General features: G+C 36.3%; 1 protein-coding gene across 2 annotated transcripts in view; it reads left to right on the top strand.

The window, feature by feature from the left end:
* Positions 1-19640, top strand: part of MAP3K21 (mitogen-activated protein kinase kinase kinase 21) — a 42236-nt gene extending 22596 nt beyond the window's left edge. Inside the window, exons 4-11 of one of the 2 annotated variants that reach the window (XM_061471260.1) lie at positions 721-896; positions 6010-6250; positions 8092-8214; positions 10832-10948; positions 11498-11648; positions 12670-12764; positions 14544-15329; positions 16410-19640. In XM_061471260.1, the coding sequence (XP_061327244.1) occupies positions 721-896; positions 6010-6250; positions 8092-8214; positions 10832-10948; positions 11498-11648; positions 12670-12764; positions 14544-15329; positions 16410-16834 (2114 nt within the window). In that variant the 3' untranslated portion in view covers positions 16835-19640. The remainder of the gene's footprint in view (positions 1-720; positions 897-6009; positions 6251-8091; positions 8215-10831; positions 10949-11497; positions 11649-12669; positions 12765-14543; positions 15330-16409) is intronic. The other variant, XM_061471261.1, reaches the window with a different exon arrangement.
* The last annotated feature ends 451 nt before the right edge of the window (positions 19641-20091 follow it).

Genomic DNA, 20091 nt, shown 5'->3' with positions numbered 1-20091 from the left:
TTTAAATAGTTGTGTTTTGGGGGTGTGTATCTTTGCCTGTAATAGTCATGGGGTTTTAAAATAAACACCCCCTTTGATAATGTGCTGCGTACAAAGTCTTTTGGTTTTCTTTACACAGCAATCTGGTATTAGGGACAGTTGAATGTGTTTCTGAGGAAGTCATACAGTATTACTGTGTACTGCTTAAGTTCTTCAGTAGTGACAAAGTACGTGCTTTTTTTGCTCTGGTTTTCCTTTTACACTCAAATTGCATTCATTTTGATAAGCTAGGATATACTACAGATCGATACAAAATCAAGATTAAAATCCCAAGGGGAACAACTGCAAATGCCATTTTTTCCCCCCGTTATTTCTTCCTAACAAACATGTTGTGAAAATAACTTTAAAGAGAACAAACTTTGTATGCTAACGGTTGTTTCCTTGTGTTTAATGAATTTCTTTACCTTTTATATGTGTCCCTTCTGTGCAGTACTGTTAGCTTTGCTATTTCAGATCCTAAAGATAGAGATGAAAAAAATTTGACTATTAATACAAAAACAGTCCTGTGAGTACAGGTAGGTAGATACCTCTTCTGTAAACAGAAAATGGAACTAGGGGAGCCGTGCAAGTAAAGGGAACACGTTAGAACTGTAGGAACAATAGCAAGTAACTTGAAATTCATGTGATTTTTTCAAAGTTATATGTACTATTAAAAACTGATGGGATTTTGATAAATTCTAGAATGCTGGGAGCAGGACCCTCATATCCGACCATCGTTTGCCTTAATTCTTGAACAGCTTACTGCCATAGAAGGGGCAGTTATGACTGAAATGCCTCAAGAGTCTTTCCATTCCATGCAAGATGACTGGAAGTTGGAAATTCAGCAGATATTCAATGAATTGAGGACCAAGGAAAAAGTAAGTTTATTTTTGTAATTATATGGCAGGGAAAGGAGGGTATGTGTGTATGTGCATTTATGTGGTACAGCAGTTTTGAACTTTTGAATTGTGGCTTACCAATATAATACAAGAAACCTGTTTTAGGAGTGGAGATACACTTGAGAGGATGAACTATTTGGAAGAGAGGATTTACTCTCGTCATTAAAACATTATTAAGTTGCCTACTTGAGCTGGATATACTATTAAATTCCGTTAGTGCATTTCTGGACAGTATTTTAAGATAACTCTGTCTTGCAGCAAACTTACTTTAGAAAAAACATTTGAATGCTGTTTTTCTCAAATTCCAGACAATTTGCTTTTCCTCCTCCTTCTTTAACAAAAATAAACAGTACTGTCTGCTGAAACTATAGCTAGAGGTGTTTCAGTTGAAGTGAAATGTTAAGTTTGAGAGGAAGTGTAATGTTACTGTAGTCAGAGTTGTCATCTGAACAGCCTCATTCAAGAAGCACAGGCAGTTGAAAAAGAAAGATACCCACACCAGTTTCCCAAAACAAAACAGGTTGTATATCTGTAAATGTGACACATAGGCTCTTTTTAAAGTGTGGGGTTTTTTTTGGATATTTGAATACATCAGCTAACAAACCAGAGTTTATTTAACGTTTAGCTAATCCTTCTAACCACTGAAGATTTTCAGCAGTTGAACAGTTGTTGAACAATTTCAGTTCTCGAACATTTTCCTCGGCTGTAGGGATGAAAAGCTTTTCATCCTTTTTTTACTGTATCATGTGGCTTATTTTCCAAAAATGGAATAGTGCTTTTATCTCTCCGTCCTGAACAGATTGATAATACTGATCTATTTTGGTGTTTCACTTTTGGAAATACTCTTGCCAGATATTAAGAAGATTGATTAGGTCAACCTTGTACTCATGAATCGGCAAATTCACTTTCTGTCGTTTATGATGCAGATCCCTGTCACCGATCTTCTTTCCATGATGATATTGTATAATATGCTTGTGCTAAATGAGTGCTCACTTAATTGTCTTAACCCTCTCTTTTAGTTACTTCAGCTAGTTCTTAATTACCCTGAAGTTTATATTTTTCTTTAGCTAACTTGGTAAAGACATCAGCTGGAGTAGGCCAGGTGTCCTCTCGAGTCTGTTTTAGAAATGTTTCTAGTAGAAACAGATTCCTTCTTTGCAGGTCTTCCTTGCAGTATAATTATTGCCCAGTATATATTTGTTGCTATATTTCATGAAGTGGTAATAGATGAGGAAGAAGAGAATTGAGATGCAGTGACTTCTGAAGAAATCTTTATAAAAGATACGGTCACTTTGATAAAAGCAAATAATAAACTCTTGTCTTGCAAGTCACTGTTATTAGCCTTTGTCCCTCACTTCTCATCAAGTGTCACAAATGGCTGTTGGTGGACTGTTGGTTGGTGAGGGATATGACATTACAGATCTACTGGAATATCAGCTTATGTGGTATCAGAATTTATAGATGACCACTAAGACTGCAGTATCATCCATAATAATCTTGCATACTTCCTATCTGCCTTTTTTGTCCACCCTCTGCTTTTCCTCTTCTGTTTCAGATCATGTAACTGGGCATTGTCTGTGTAGCCTCTGCCCTGCCTACAGTGGACATAGGGGTTGCTGGAGCTGTGCTGCGTGCCTCTGTAGCTGTCAGACCTTTTCCTTTCCCAGATAGGTTACAGTCCCTGAAGAGAGGGTAGAGAGTTGTCAGCCACTGCATTTACTTCCTGCAGCCTGCCATAGAACATAACTCTCTTTTCTGCTTCCAGCAACTGCTGAACCAGTCATTTCCCCCTTTTTACTCTGGGAGCATTTAGAATCATAGAATCATAGAACAGTTAGGGTTGGAAAGGACCTTAAGATCATCAAGTTCCAACCCCCCTGCCATGGGCAGGGACACCTCACACCTAAACCATGTCACCCAAGGCTCTGTCCAACCTGGCCTTGAACACTGCCAGGGGTGGAGCATTCACAGCTTCCTTGGGCAACTCATTCCAGTGCCTCACCACCCTTACAGTAAAGAACTTCTTCCTTATATCCAGTCTAAACTTCCCCTGTTTAAGTTTTAATCCGTTACCCTTTGTCCTATCACTCCAGTCCCTAATGAAGAGTCCATCCTCAGTATCCCTATAGGCCCCCTTCAGATACTGGAAGGCTGCTATGAGGTCTCCACTCAGCCTTCTCTTCTCCAGGCTGAACATCCCCAACTTTCTCAGCCTATCTTCATACAGGAGGTGCTCCAGTCCCCTGATCATCCTTGTGGCCCTCCTCTGGACTTGTTCCAACAGTTCCATGTCCTTTTTATGTTGAGGACACCAGAACTGCACACAATACTCCAGGTGAGGTCTCACGAGAGCAGAGTAGAGGGGCAGGATCACCTCCTTTGACCTGCTGGTCATGCTAAATTGTAACAGGCATTCACATTCAGATGGTTTTGGGGGTGTTTTTGTTCGTTTTGTTTTTTTCCCTGAAAGCAGTAGTCCAGTATGCAATTCCTTGTTGAAGAAAAATCTGACTAAATCAAGTTTCGGATTAAATGAGTTGGTGCAAAGCTTTGGGAGAGGAGTCACATTTTTGGTGTAAAAGTGAGTTAAGCTTAATTAGGGAGGGGAAAAGATAAAATGGAATTTACTTCTTATATGCCAAAGTAAATGCATCTCCAAAGGCATCTGCCCTAATTAGGTAAACTTGTTTGAGAATGAAAGCATGTAATTTCAACTTAGACAAGGTTTTCATATGTGCAGGCTTATTTAATTTGGCACATTGTTAATTTTGCTGTCAGGTACTGGGGAGAAAATAATGCCTATGAAGTATTTATATAATAATAGTAAGCCAAAAAAATGCTGCATGGAGTCTCATGCCTGTAAAGGAGGAATTTCCTCAAGGGCTTGCTGTAAATGAGTGATGGTGACGCCCACTCCAGGAGAAGATCACAATCTTCTTTTGACAAACGTTCTTGAGCAACTTAAATATAGAATTCTTTCCTAGCTTCTTTTCAATGGGTGTTTTAATTGTAGAGTGGTGTAGAAGCATTGCATATCTAATTGCACTAAGTCTGGCTTTAATTAGTTTATTTGGAGTAAATACTTAATCTCTCAGTGAGGAAGCACTACTACTTTTGGTAGACTACCTGCGTTTTCAATATGGGCCCTCAAGTTTGTCCTAGTTACTGAGCTTTGTCCTGGCTTTGAGGGCAGTGAAGCATGGATGATCAGCAGTGTCTCCTAATACATCTTTATTACTGCAGTAATGCAGCAATAAACATATTTTCTATTTAAACTCTAAAGTACCTTTATTTTAAAACTGAATTCATGATGCTTCTGCTTCCAGCCCTTGTTTTAGGTTGTCCAGTTTGAATGGATGGGAGGAGGAGGAGGAAAGTGAAAATTTGCAGTGATCTCTAAATGAAGTGATTAAATACCTTAAACAAAAAGCAAAACAAAACAAGCCAACCCAAACACACAAAAAAACCCAAAAGCTTACATAATGGGGTGTAAGCAAGTTCCTTTGAATTTCCATGAGGCGGAATTACCTTTTGCAAAACTATGTATGTTAAGCAGCACAGATTTAAAAAAAAATAAAATAAAAAAAATCAAATATTGTCTTAAAGAAGCTCACTCAAAATTAGCAAACCATATGAAATTTGTCAGTCATTTCTATTGTATTTGAAAACAATAAGCAATATGTATATGCCGTGTTTGTAAAGAAACAAGTATCTTTGTGAGATACTTTTCACTGAACCAGTTTGCCTCCGTGCTAACCTGTCTTGACATCTGTAGTCTTTTTGGCAAGAGCGGAGCTGGTTTTTCCCCTCATTTGAAAACATCTGAGTAGTATAATTCAGGAGCTAATTATTCAATATATATTGCTTTCACTGTATGTGATAAGGCATTGTACTGGCATACAGTATTGCTGGATACTGATGAGCAGTCTGCTCTGAGAAAAACACCAAACTAAATCCCGAACAAGCAAAAAAAAAACCTGACCACCACCACAATTGTAAGGTTGTACAGTGACAAAATGAATTAATTTTAAATAGGAATAAGATTCTTCTATGCAGAACTTCTAGCATAGCTTAATTTCATATGCTCACTTTCTGTTTGAATTGGATTTCAGTTTCTCTCCAGGTAGCATTTACATAATTGTATGTAAAAATGAAAGATATATGTAATGAGAAACTTAAAGTATCAGTCCCATCATAGCTTCTCCTTTTCCTGTAGTCTCTTTTGTTAGCAGTACTGCCTATAACAACTGCCTTGTACTATGAAGGGAGGTCTACTTAAATTTCAGATATATTTTAACAGATCTTGAAGCTGAAGATAATTTTAAGGTGGTAGGTTTATTTATTTAAGGTGGAGATTCATTTACCTTGTGAAATTAACTATCTTCCTTACTAAAGCTCCTCCTTCTCCAAAATGGAAAAGAATAAAGGGGGAAAACCAACTATATTCTATGGGATTGATGGTTGGAGAGTCTGTGGTATACTTCAGTGGTTAGTAATTGTTTGATCTGATACAGATACCTGCTAGATTTTAATTAAGAAACAGCTGTCTTCTGTCTTATGACTTGGTTTATCCTATTACAGTAATCCTCATTTAGTGTAATACTGATTGCTTTTCTAGATAGAAAAGTGCTACTTTATACATGGCTGAAAAACAAGAAAGGTTAGAAAATTTAAGATAAAGATATTCATTTGTGTATTCGTCAGGTCATTTGCTTTATGTTACTGCATAGGGGCTATGTAAGAGCAGCCCTCATGCTGTGGAATAGTCTCTGATGTGAGGTACTTGGAGCTCATTATCTGCTAGACTGTAAGCTGATAATCTTTGATTGGATGTGTTGTCCCCATTGCCAGTGCTTAACTGCCCTAAGTGACTGAAGTTAAACGGTAAAGGAAATCTGTATAATGCTTGGTGTGTCTGGATATAGAATCTTGGTTTATGCAGAATGGAAGGTTGTCAGAAGGTTGCATGTGCCTATGTATATAGTGCGTCATGAAAATAAACTGGGAAATAAAACCTACTGTGCACTTCACATCTCCTTTAATGCAACCTTCACATTATTATTTAGTTTCACTGTGTGAATCTTATCTTCAGGAACTTCGATCACGAGAAGAGGAGTTGACAAGAGCAGCTCTTCAGCAAAAATCTCAAGAAGAATTACTTAAACGCCGTGAGCAGCAGTTAGCAGAACGAGAGATTGATGTACTGGAGCGTGAGCTCAATATCATGATATTCCAGTTAAACCAAGAGAAACCTAATGTAAAGAAGAGGAAGGGCAAATTTAAAAGAAGCAGGTTAAAACTTAAAGATGGACACAGAATTAGTTTGCCTTCAGGTTTGCTTTTTTCTTTTTTTAAGTTCACAATACATGTTACAATCAAACATGCACGCTTTCCATAGTTAATGTTAACCATGGAGTTCCATGGTTAATATTTTCAGCATTGGCTACTATTTTAATTCACTGCCAGGTCCTTCTACCCCAATAGTGCAAAGAAGTATGGTAGGAATTGTATATGCACCTCCCTATCTCCCCAAAACAGCTTATACGTATCATGTTCTTGTCAAGTAGTCCTCATTTCAGCTGGAAGAATTGTTGATCTGATTCAGCTGGAAGTCCCTCGCATCTGGAGGGAAAGGTTACTCGCATGGGAGCCATGTGGTTTAAGACTGGTTCAAAGTTCAGATTTTTGCCATTGTTCTCTTTGTGCAGATAGAAAACCACCTTTTTATCACATTCCAGAACTTTCTAACGTGATTAAGTATTAGTGCTGCTTGCCCTAAATGTTGAAGTACCTAGCAGAACAGCAGCACTTTGTGAAGGCTTGAGGTACAGGTGTAGTAGGTCCAAATTGCATGCTTATTACAGTCACAAGTACAATACAGCGGTTCCAATCTTGGGTGCCTTGTTAAAAAAAAATACTGTAATAGCAACGGAAGATATTATTTCAAAATACCAATATGATATAATTTTAATGTTAGAGCATTTAATTCCACCCACGAACACATTAAAATGTCCTCTTTGCAAAAGAGGTGTGTTTGTACAGTTGGGTTTTTGTTTAGTGTTCCTTTTTAATGTTGCCACGAGATGGCGCTACGGAAACTCAGAGTTATGCTAGCGGTTGGAAAGCCTTCGGTAGTGGTTCCAGCATCTGGCGTTGATGGGCCTCCTTTCAGTGGCTTCCAGGGGAAATCTTGTCAGTTTATTACTAATGCAGTAAGAACTTAATTCCACACTAACACAGGCCTGACCAAATCATGGCTGTCTGGTAGGTGGAAACAGACAAAGAGATATGTAGAGTAGTACTGTTTCAGCGCTAGTGAAATAAGCTTATTTTTCCTTACTTTAAAAATAATTAAAAACAGTAAATAACATAGAAATCACACTACAGCCTCCCAGTCAAACATGTTAGGTTGGCTTATGCTGGATCACAAACTTAAACTAAATGTTTGGTCCTTTGTTTCCAGTTCTGCTCGTATTTAACTTGAAAATATGATTAAATAGTTTTATTCAGAATAACATAGCTCTTTGTTGTCAAGAATCATCAGGATGAACTTGTCCTTGAGGAAATTGTTGTAAGAATAGCATACAATCTAATTGCACTTATGATGGAGATTGAAGAGGGGCATATCGTAAAATTTTATTTCATAAAATTTTTCCTACTTGCCAATATTTGTTGGGTTTTTTTTTACTACATTGCTATAAAAAAAATGTATTTTGTCCTGCTTTTCTGATATGTTCCTAGATGTGACTTATTTGTTAACAGTACTTTTTATGTTGTATATGAATCGCATATTAAAAAAAGGCAAATCTGATTGCCATGAATATTGATTCATTTGAAGTGAAACACTGAGATTTTTCTTTCCCTTTGTGATAACCAACGAGACTGAATAACAGTTTGATGTAGATGTGTCTCATTTTGGTTCCAGTTGGACCTGCCTGCTTTTGTTGATATTAGTGCAAATCTATCGTACAGTGTCTGAAGGTGTGAAACTGTTTGACTCAAGTTCTAAATTATTACATTAAAAGTTAGTTTGTCAGTGCTTTTGATACAAACATCTCTTATGCTATCAAGTTTAATTCATTATATAGCTTTGTTACAAGTAGTACAGCAGCATAATCTTCTGAAGAGTTGTTTATTTAGAACTTTAAAACTGATTTGTTTTACTCTTTTGCAGATTTCCAGCACAAAATAACAGTGCAGGCATCCCCCAATCTGGATAAGAGGAGGAGTTTAAACAGTAACAGCTCCAGTCCATCAAGTAGTCCCACAATAATTCCTCGTCTTCGAGCTATACAATGTAAGTTTCCACCATTCCGTTTGTTAATTTGGTCAATAGAGACTACTTGTTCTATATGCTAAATGAAACACTAGTAGCAGTGTCTGACTCCAGCCAGATTTGTCTCATTTCTAGGTCTCTTAGCTTGTTCTAACATTTGCAATTTGTTCTTTGATGGGAGGGATATTCTTGCTAAAATGTTAACTAATTTTCAGTAATTCAGAATTATTGTGAATGCATTAAATAATTTTTATAACTTTAGGAGCTCATTTGTAAGCTGACTGAGATATAACAATGAAGAATCAAAATTTATAATGACAAAAGGCAAAGTATCATGTTTAAAACCGTGCAAAATGGAAATAAAGTTTTTATTAGATGTTGGAATTGATAAAATCAAGAAAGATTCAGGAAGCAAAGAAGTTGTGTAAGATGGAAAGGCCAAAGAATCAGCAAGCAACCCAGCTTGCTGTGTCAAAAGAGAAGCAAGTTTTAAGCAAATACAAAACCGTAAGAAAATAAAGAAGAAAGCCTGCTTTGGTTTTGGGTTTTTTTGTTTGTTTTTGTTTTTTTTTTAAACAGGAAGGAAACAATAAGATTGTGAGTCCGCTAGCAGGTCTACATTATTCTATGTATACTGATGATAGAAGGCAAGATGTGTTCATGTAGTCGAGGTATCATGAATATGGAAGAAAACTTTTTATACTGTTACAGTTAAGCCTGCATTTGTTTGGGAATTACTTATGTAGAGATAGAAAACAGTTCCTACAGGATTCAGTGCTTGCATTTGTACTGTCTGATCTCTTGTGCAAAGTAGATTATCTAATTACCAATATTCAGAGTGGACTGCCTTAAGCTTCTTTCTTTAAATAAAATCTGTGGAACTTGTTTCAACTGATTGCTTATGGATGATGACTGTCTTCTCCTGTAAGGGTAGTCACCTCTAAAGGAAATTACTTCAGATTCTGGCTTTATCAGATATAAATAAGAAGGAGGGGAAATAAAAATGGATTTTTCTGCATACTATTCTGTACCTAAAGATTTTTTTTTAGTTTGGTTTTTTTTTTAGGTTTTTATTATATATTTTTTCACTAATGTGAAACTTTGTGTAAAGTTTGGATAGGAACCAGATCTCTCATCTTTGGAATATCCCTGCCCTTTCATTTTCAATGTCTAAAGGAAAAGGAGAAGTGAGATCTTTTCTGGCAGTAACTTTAGGATTTGTTTGAACTGTAACTGATACAGTTACCTGGGCAATGACCATTGCTACCCGTAAGTTATGGATCAAGGAGAGAGGTGGACAAACTCTGTCTTACTTTTCTTAATGAAAAGGAATTTATATTTTTTTTTCCCAAAAATATTAGCTAACACAGCATCTGTGTTGATAATGATTTCCCTACCTCAAACTGCATGGGGATTTTTTCTGTTGGTTGCTTTTTTTACTGCAGAAAGGTAAGAAAAGTTTTCCTTAGTAAGATGTCATCATAACATGTAAACAAGACTGTCTTATCTTTGATTCTCCTTGCTTTATGTAGAAATACTTGAAAACGAAGCAAGTGTCACGTATTGGCACGATTCTGAAAACTTGAGGGTTGTTTTTTTAAATGCCTTATGTAAGCTATAGCAGTGCCAGTCCTTGCATGTGTGCTGAGTGCCACTGGGGATCTTTCTTTTTTTTTGCTTTTTTTTGGGGGGTTTTGTTTTGTTTTTTTTTTGTTTGATTTCACCAGGCATTTGCATTCGGAGGGCTAGAATATACAGGACAACATAAAGGCTCTCCTTTAAAAGTAATACACTTCTGTTTTTGAGTTTGGATCCCTAGACTTTACCTAAAAGCTTATCAGATTGCTCAGGAGTATCTGGCTGAAACAATTTAGCTTCCACACCCATTTGCACCTGTGCAAAATAAATTCTCTTTCCCACAATAACACTTTATCTTGATTTAACTTCAAAGTGTTGTTGTTTCAAGAAAACTTGCTCAAATACAGGTGAGTGGAACAGGCGTATCTAACAATTGGTTACTTGGTTGCTTCTCTTTGTCATGAGTAAGTCAAGCTTCCAAATCTGAAAGTTTTTAAAGTTAAAATAAAAATCTAGTTAATTGTAAATTTTGTTACTAAAACAAATCGAGCTGATTTTGAAAGGTGTTTTTAAGGGAGAAGGTCAACCAGGAAGATACATATGCCTGCTCCTGGAATGTGGCTGAAAAAGTGAATATAAAGAAGGCAAGTAGAGTGCTGCACTAGAGGGGAAGCTGTACTGGCTAGAAGATGTACGGTTAGGCATGAGGAGAGCACTTTGCAGCAGAGGAGCAGCAGAGCCACCTCATTTATCATGCTATTATAACAGGCTAAACTATTTTATTTTTTTATTTTTAGGTCTCACTAGCATAGCTGTAAGCATGCTACATAGATAGCAAGTTACTTTTCTAGTTAGTCATATGTGAAAATCTGCTTGCCTGAGTCTGGTCCTAGAAGTAGGATCCTCTAAACCCTGCTGTAAAAACCTGCTATCAAAAGACACTTAATGCCTTTAGATACCTGGGCTCAATGAACCAAAGATAAAAATATAAGGCAAACAGTTCCATTTCTGAAATCAGCTTGACTAAGACCTCTACTACATTCTCTTAATTTTTCCTCAGTGATTCCCAAAACAGATACACACACAACTAATGGCCGAAGAAACAGTGTATATGTGTACCAGCAAGATGTAGATATCACAAGTGAATGTGAACTTCCCATTGGGGTTATGAAAAAAGGCAAGATTTCATTATGTTTCAAAGGGGCTGGTTCTGTTTAACAGTGGAGACAGTGACAGACTAAGCATTTAATGAAAGTTAGACGCTGTAAAAGTGTAATTTGTTTTGGTGTAGTGAGAAAGAAAATGTTAATCATTGTCACAATTGGAATATTTTATTTTTAATACCAGTTGTTTCACAGCATATATTTTCTTCATTGGAATTTAAGTGCTCAGTCTAACTCACTTGTCTGAATTATCTAAATATAGGTTCTCAGTTAGATGAAGCATGGAAAATATGATTGTTTCACTGCTTATCTTTAGTTTGGGTCTCTGGTTAGCTCATACATTATTTTTCTTGCTTGTTCATCTTTTTGTATCAGTGCAGCTTGTGTGGTGGTTTTGGTCTGGTGGTTCTGGTAAAAGAAAAAACATCTCAAGTTTTGTCTACTAATCTTAAAGTGTCAAAATTGTTTTGCAACAGAGAAAATATGCTGTCAAAATAGCTTGGGTTTAGAAATGCTATTTATATATGGGGTTTTTTTGGTCTGTTTTTAAATCCAATATGTAGTAACTTCAGATGAAAGCAACAGAACTTGGGGAAGGAGCACAACTTATCACCAAGAAGAGTTTGAAGATGTGAAGAGAAGTTTTAAAAAGAGAGGTTGTACATGGGGACCAAGTTCCGTTCAAAGCAAGGATCGTGCAGATTGTAAGGACAAGTATGTCTACTACATTTTGTTTGTTTGATGGTACTAAGCCTTCTTGATAACTGAATCGCTAACAAATAGTGAGTGAGAGATGTTCTGCAGTCTCTAGTTACAGATAAAATTCAGTCCTACCTTTTAACTGATTTAGGAATTTACATTAGTAATAAATAGCACCCCCACATAGACTAGGAGATAAAACATTTACTTGTATTAAAGTTTTAGAGTCTCTTATCTGTTGCTCTTTATCTCTGGTTTTTGAGACTTGGAACATACTGGGATGCTGAGCTACTAATGCATACCAGACATTTATGGCTTGTCTTTCCTGCCCTTCATCATACTGACTTGAAGAAGTATAAAGCATGGCCCCAAGTGGGCACTTCCAGTACAATTAAAGAAGACTGGCTTCACATACATGATGCAGAAGTCATTCCAGCAACATCATTTACACTGACAAACATGGGTTGAAATGGTTCTGAAAATCAATTGGACACCTTCACTTTCAGATTATTTTTTCTGATTGCTCAGAAGTGGAGATTAGCAATTCTATCTGAAGCAAGTGATCCTTTTTCCTTGTCTCTTTTAATAGTATAATTATTTATAGCACCTTGGGTTTTTTTGTTGGTAGAGACATCCACCTGTAGCAGAAATTGATTCCAGGCCATCTACTGAAACTGGAATTATGATATTTTTTGTTAGCTTTACAATGGCTGTGTTTAATAAATTTCCAATATTGACATAATTTCTTTGACCCTGTGAAACTGTTGTCCAGGTCTTCACCAGCTTTTGTTCTTAGGTGGTCAAGGCCTGTTTTTCATTGGCTTTAAATTTTTGTCTTGCATGCCTTTTATCTCTTATTCATTGTATCAATTGATAATCATATGACTCTCTGCTATATAATTTTTTTTTACCTTTGGGAAGCTTTACTGTTTTCAAGTTAAGTACTACATGTTTATAGTTTAAAAAGAAAGATGTTTTGGTAATTTTCCGTCAAAGTGCATAAGCATGGTAATATCAAAATAACTTCTTATTTCAGAATAAGACCCCTTTCAGACGGCAGTAACCCTTGGTCAACCATTTTAATGAAAAATCAGAAGGGTGTTCCCTTAGCTTCACTATTTGTGGACCAAGGTAAGAGCTATTTTTGAAAAAGTGAAAGTTGTCATTTAATGGCATTAAGTATACCTCCAGCGTTGTACTGCTTGAATTCCTCAAGGACTGTGCAGATTATTAGAAGAGTAGTCATGCTGCAAATCATTTTTCTGTGGAAAAACAACAAAATCCTGTCTATTAAAAACACAACTGTTAAAATCCTTACATTTCCATCATTAGCAGCTAAGAAATGTACATGGTGTGTGATGTACAGATGTGGGTTTTCCCCCACTGCAGTCACCACTTTAGATGGTGGGTTTGTGTTTCCTTTTTTTTGTTGTTGTTGTGTTTGGATTTTTTTTCCCTCTTTAGAAATAACTAAATTAATAATTGTCTGGGCATTTAAATGATCATCAATGACTTTTAATGTTAGTGGGCTGTGCACAGTTGTGTAAAAAAAAAAAAAAGGTCATAGTTTAAAAATATGTAAGCCCTGATGTATGCCCAGATATCAGTTTCCTGATTTTTAAATGGGACTCATTCTCTAAATTTTCATGGGAAAAAAAAAAAGTAAACTTAAAGTTGTTTAGGTAACATTTTGGGGTTTACAGGTAAACTACAAGGAAAAATGTACCTAATCCCCTAAGGATCAGGAACATGATAGCCATATGTTGATTTTTATGACTGCTACTGTAATGTGCTATAGCTCTACAATATCCATAATAATTTTCAAATTTACACACACTTTCAATACTACAGATTCTTTTATCTGAGAAAATTAAATTACCAGTGTCAGGGGAAAAAAAAAAAACCTGTGATATAAATTGTTGTCCATACCAGTGGCTAGATTTTTCCTAGCTGGAAGAAGAAATGGTAAGCTGCTTGGATGCTGTTGTGTTTTGGTTGGGTTTTTTTTTCCCCCTAGGAAAAAGGCATTTTTGTCTTCATCAAGCTTCACAAATAGTAATTTTACAGATGTATTAGCTTACTTCTAAACCCCTGTATACAGAGAGGATTATACAAGTTTACATATTTGCATTTCAAATATTTCTGTGTTTATTTTGTAGCATTCAGTAGTTTATAGTAGAATAACATGTGCAGGTCAAATTATACCTTCCATTTTGTCGTTAGGTGTAAGGTGTCAGATTTACATTGTACTCTGGAGCACCATGACCTTATGAATTGCCTGGAAAAGCTTCCAGCAAATTGCTGGATTTTGGAACACAGCTTAATTGAAAGTGTTGTAAAGAATGTGTTCCAGATCTTACCTGGCAGATTGTAAATAGTAAATTACTTAACTGTAATCCATACACCGAAATACTTTCCATGTTATTTGAAAAGCACTACAGAAGTGTTGCAAATCCTCAAATATCACAGAAAATGCAAAGAAAATATCTGCTCTTGAACTGAACTGAGTGCATAAAGGTTGGGAGATACATTAAGCATCTCTTAAAATAAAAGTCTTCCAGATGTGGAAAATGTAGTTCATTTGCAGTTAACTTACATACTCGGGAAGATTTATCTGCAAGTTTCTTCTAATAGTTTGCTTTTGATTTGCTAAAAAGATGAAATTGTAGCAAAATGGTACTTCTGCTATTTTAAAAACTCTCAAGAGTACATGAAGAGATTTAGGCTTAGGGTGTGTTTCTGGATCTTACAATGAAGTCTCTGAACTTATGACTGCATCTAAAGGGGGTGTATAATATACCTCAAGATTAATGCTTCTGTGAGTGGAAGGAAATCATGATGTACATATGCAGACATGCAATAAAAAAATAGCTGAATTGCAATCTTAAAGTGTACTGTGATGTTTTATAGGTGTCTGTACTGATAAGAAGCTTCTCCCTGAAGGTTTGGACAGTAAAAGACCAAAGCCTATTAAGTTGCCGAGTCAGGCCTATATTAATCTACCTCTGTGGAAAGATGATCAGGGAGAGAATACACTAGAACATGAGAGCTTTGAAGAAGGAACCTCTGCTAGTTCTACCAATAGTACTCCTCAAATGACACCTACAAACAGTCTGAGCAGGACGCTGCAGAAAAAGAAGACTGATTCAGTGCTGTATGGGTGTGCTGTCCTGCTTGCATCTGTTGCTCTGGGCTTAGATATCAGAGAGCTGAACAGACCACAGGGTCCAGATGAGCTCTTGCCTAAGGATGAGAAGAAGAAGCGTGATGGAATATTTCAGCGAGCTTCAATATTTCGTAGGAGTGCCAGCCCTACACGACTACAGACCAAGAAAGAGGAAGCAAGTATTCCAACCCTAAATCCAGCTGCAAATACTGTGAATCTTCTCTCTATGCCCTCCATTTCTACAAAATGTTTACTTCAGCCTGACAGTGAAGATGCATTTGTAAGCACTGTGCTTGACGACTGTGGTCCATGTAGTTCTACTGATGACTTTTCATCTGAAACATCAGAAAGTAAGAGAGAACAGAGGATACAGCTGGCTCCTAACACGGTTTCTACTCGATTAAAAACTCAGCCTTTTGATCTTTGTCAGAAGGAAGAATCTCAAAATCTGCAAAATGATTCCTTGACAAAGTTAAGTGTGTTGGGTCACAGACGAACTTTATCAGATGGGAATAATTTTCAGACCACAGGTGGGTAATTAAGAAATTAAAATGTAGGAAATTTTTAAAAATAGAAACAGAAAACATAGAGAAACTATCCATTCACTAATGAGATGCTAAGATTTTTGTTAGTTATGTGTTAGCTGAGCCACAGTAACTGCCTGGGGGTAAGCCCTTTGTGTCTGAACCCTGTCTAAACCACCTGCACTTGCATCCTGTTAAGAGTGTGGGTATGGAGATCTAAAGGGAAGAGAGAATTCATTTTAAGGCAATATCTGTTTTTCATCAGGTATTAAAAAAATAGGTTTCCCTGGTCTTTTCATGTCGTTGAGAACCTGCTTTTCTTGAAATGTACTGTCTTAGCATTAAGGCTGAAATAAACTGAGAATGTTCAGGTGCATGCATTAGGTTGTTGTGGACTTTCTGAGAGAGTACAGTTGTTTAATACAGTTTCACAGCCCACTTTGGGGAGTGATTGAGCATCATTCTAGTGCTGCACACTTACTAACTTCAAGAAAAACAAGCCTGGTAAGTGTTGATGTGCTTACTTGACCTAGAAGTTATATCACATGCTCTATAAATCCTTAAGTTAAGCTGCTGGTAAAAATTTAAGATGGAAAAAGGGTCTTTTAAGTGGTTTTCATGTAAATGGATAAGTTTGTAATTAGTGAGTTTTCAGAAAGAAGTTCTAAATTTTAGTGCTGGTGTTCTATGGTGGGTTAAATATAATATTCTTCATGGCACTCTATGCATATGTGGTATGCATAGTAATACCACATATATAAGAACTGGAAAAATTTGTGAGGCTTTAATATTAATATTCATCCTCTTACTGGGAGGTTGATGCATTGTCTATATATCTCCTTTCGTGACAACAAAAAAAATTTGCCATGGCCTCTGACAGAGTATAGATGCAAATACATTATTTGAGTGATGCTGGTCATTGCTTAGGCGACTTCCCACAAATGTACAAGCATCTTAATTTTTCCAGTGGGGGAAAAAAGCCACAGGTGTTTGCAGCAACCTTGTTTTACTAAATGGCAAGGAAATCAAGAAGTCACATGGTTTAAATTGGCTTTTTTTTTTTGTTTGGCCTTTCCTTTCTCCTAGCTAATGGATTTGCTTCAACCAATGTTGACTCCACATTACCAGTTCTATCAGTTACTGGAACTCTGCACTCTCCATCTGTTCAACAAAGAAGCAGTCGCAGTGGTGTTTCAGCTGAAAAGCAAAGCGCTGTCAATATTATATCAAGGCCTCGACCTTCTTCTCTCAGAAGTAAAATCGATTCATGGCAGATTATTCCACATATTATTAAACCAAACTCTAAAGACTCTGAATGTTTAGAGGGTGGTGTAGGTCCAGATGTTACCTTCTTGCCAGATACTGAGAAAAGAACTAACTGCCACATGCCCTCATTACTTGATATTGATGTGGAAGGTCAAAACAGAGACTGTACTGTGCCTTTATGTAGAATGAAGAGCAAAACTTGTCGACCATCTATATATGAACTGGAGAGAGAGTTTCTGTCATGAGTGTCTTTCATTTTTAAAATGTTTGCTTTCTAAAGGGGAACAAATACAAAATTCTTGTCAGTCTGATGCTTTGTGCTGCTGTTTCCTGATGTACTGTGACAAAGAGTACCAAAATTATTAAAATGGGCAGCTAATCAAGAAAGCGTAGTAGGTGCCTTTTTCAAATGTTACTTGGAATCCTAGCTCATAACTCTAAAAGCACAGTGCTGCAAAATAGTGTCGTAGGTGAACTTTATAAGCATATTTTGAACATGCCCACCTCCCTCTGCAGTGTCACAGAAGTTTTCTTCAAGTTTGAGGGATTTTGCTAGAAATCTAACTTTTGCACATTGGAAAAATGAATGACATACAGTAAGGGTGCGTTCTGACAAGAAGAGTTTTGCCTAAGTGGTTTTCTCCAGCTTTCCTCTGTGGCCTGTAGAATTAGGGATGGGGGCAGGGGATTTAAGCTCCTGGTTGCAGGAGGCTAAGTTCACTGCTCATTAAGTAACTGGTTACTTTTTGGCATTTTATACTGAAATTGGTTAAGGACTAGCAGCTGAATTGCCTGATTTTACCCTTGGGTTTTCTGAGAGCTTTTAACTGTGTGCATTAGTTTCTCCAGAAAGTTTAACTGCTTGTATAAACACTTCGGTTTCAGCCACCATATCGATTTGAGCGGGTAAACTTCAGTATAGCAATTGGATTAAAGGTATTTGACATACTTTATAATGTGAAACAACATTCCTTGTAGGTAAGGATACACTGGAACGTAAATATTTGTACTCTTAACCTTTTGAAGACTACAGTGTTTGCACTGAAAACAATATTCGTGGTTTGGAATTTTTTTATTTGTGGAGGGGTTTGTCCCCCTTCTTGTTTTTCAAAACTGCTGCACCTTGTATTGAGGAAAGATGATGAGTTTAAGGATGATTGGTTTTGGCTTCAGTGAGATGGAGTTGCATTTTACTACACTCAGATTTTAAAACTATGATAATTTAGTATTAAATCTTTCAAAATAAGCTCTGCAGCTTTTCTTCCTAAAGTTACTACTGAGTGCCTGGTTATTCTTCTTTAGGAATGGAAAGACAGAAACAGATATGCTTGATGGGTTTTCAGTGATAGAATGGTTCAAGAGAATTCCAGGTAGTTAATTGTGGAGGGAGGAACATTAACCTTGGTAACACTGATTAATTTTTTGCAGTATCACTAAGTGATTAAATAAAACCAAATGTACAGTGTACTTCCCCTGACAAAAGCATTTCTACAATTAGAGGAACATCCCTCATATTCCAGTATTTGAAGTCTTTTAATGTTGCATATCATTTGACATTTAAGTAGTCTTCATAAATAGAATTAGATCCTGTTAGAATAAAAGTACTGTGTTCCCATCAGAATACTGTTTTGTTGAGACCTTTGTTTTAAATGCTTGCTTCTTCTTTGCTCTGGAGTCTGGGAGTGCAGTTGTTAAATAGAATACACAATTGCTTAAAGCTTCAAAACCAAGGGATTAAAGAAAGAAGCCTCTGTTCTAAGACTGGTATGCAGTACAGTGGCTACCTGGAGGATAACAGATAATTAAACGTACGAAATCATGAAGTCTTAATCACACAGAGCAGAACATAGAAAATGCAACTTCCCGGTTCTCCAGGTGAAAGCAGAAAAGTATTAGTTTACCAAAAGTAAAGACATAACCACTAGTTGTCTGTAAAAATACATGCTTGCATAGCAGATTATTGCATTTTGTTCAAACCTGTTTCTATTTCAATGTTCTTAGTTTTTTGTCAACATTATTCAAGTTGCATACTGCTCTTTGTCTTTCAAGTTTAATTTCATCAGAACACTTTAATAGATGAAATCAATTCCAGTTTTAATACAAAATGTTTTTGTAAAGTCAAGTTGGGTAATGCACATGGATCAAAAAGTATAGTTTGACAGCAGATTTATCTTGAAGGCTTAATTAGAATTTTTGAGCATTATGTATATTTCAACTCTTTCTTGATCAATTATTCCTTTGTAATACTGCGAGCAGAGGAGTTGATTGTATTACGTGTTCCTGAAGAAAGTATCTGGCTTTCTACAGGAAAATCTCAGGTGCTGAAGTACTTTGACTTGTAAACTTCTGTTTTGTTCTGTACTTTTAAGTTTCGTATAATTTTAAATGTTGAATTTTGCGCCCTGTGTTTTGGAATCAGTAGTATCTGCATAAAAAGCACTTTGTGAGCTGTATTGTTTTCACTTATCAGTGGCTTATCCCTTGTAATGAAACAAAGATTTCTGTTCCTGTTAAATTGCTAATTTCCACCCCCATAAGAGTGGGGTGTGATATGACCAGCCCAGTGTGTTGTAACTCATTTAGGAGTTTGTATTCCACCTCTTATTCTGAGACTGTTTAGGTGAGCCTTCTCAAATATTTCTCTTGTGTGATACAAGCGTTTTGTTTTTTTCTAAGCTATAGTCTATAGTGCTTTATAATTGTTTTCATAGTTTAAAATTATAGGCCAGTCTTCACTGAAATTAAAAAGAGAAAAAGAAGAACATACTGCAGTTATGATTTCACAGTCTGTATTTCACTTGTCACCAGAGAAACTTTTTATAAAGGTATGGGAATCTGGTATACGTTAAGTGATCCGTCTTGGTTAAAAGTATATTTATTTCAATGTAGGTTAATAGCCTGACCAAATAATAATTTATGTTAACTGTTTTAGCATAAAACTGAAGGTGCTCACAATACAAAGGTTAAGAAAAACACTTGACATGCTGTTTTACAAAACCTGTTGATTTAAATGTTTTTATTTAAAAAAATAAATGTTTTGTAGCTACTGTATTTCAAAGTGATCTGAATTTTCTTGGAAAATATATTGTATTGTTAACAATACAAAGGAGTTCTCTGGTGAATAACCAGAAACTATAGACTATGATCAGCCTGTTCTTAGAACATTAAAATGTAATTTTTGCTTTAAGATTAATTATCCAGTACAGTAACATGAATGTTCCTGTAATTTCTTGCAATTGATGTGGGCAGAAACATATGGTATAAGCTTGTTCCTTCTTTCATGTGACTGTAATATGTCTTTTGATGCTTTTACAATGTTGGCTGGGTATCCTGGAGGAGGTAGAGCAGTGGATGTAAATATATTTGCATCTGATTCAGCATCAAGAACAAAGGTAAGAAATACATATTTCTGTTGTGGGTTTTTTGGTTTTGGAGGAGGGGTTTTGTTGTTTCAATTGGTGGGGGTCAGTACTTTGTGGTGTGAGGGGTTTTTTTGCTTGTT

The sequence above is a fragment of the Pezoporus flaviventris genome, unplaced genomic scaffold (assembly GCF_033815535.1).
Source record: "Pezoporus flaviventris isolate CSIRO_AGI_PZ_B2104156 unplaced genomic scaffold, CSIRO_AGI_Pfla_v1 ptg000066l, whole genome shotgun sequence".
NCBI classification, from domain to species: domain Eukaryota; kingdom Metazoa; phylum Chordata; class Aves; order Psittaciformes; family Psittacidae; genus Pezoporus; species Pezoporus flaviventris.
This window is presented reverse-complemented; position numbering and strand designations above follow the sequence as displayed.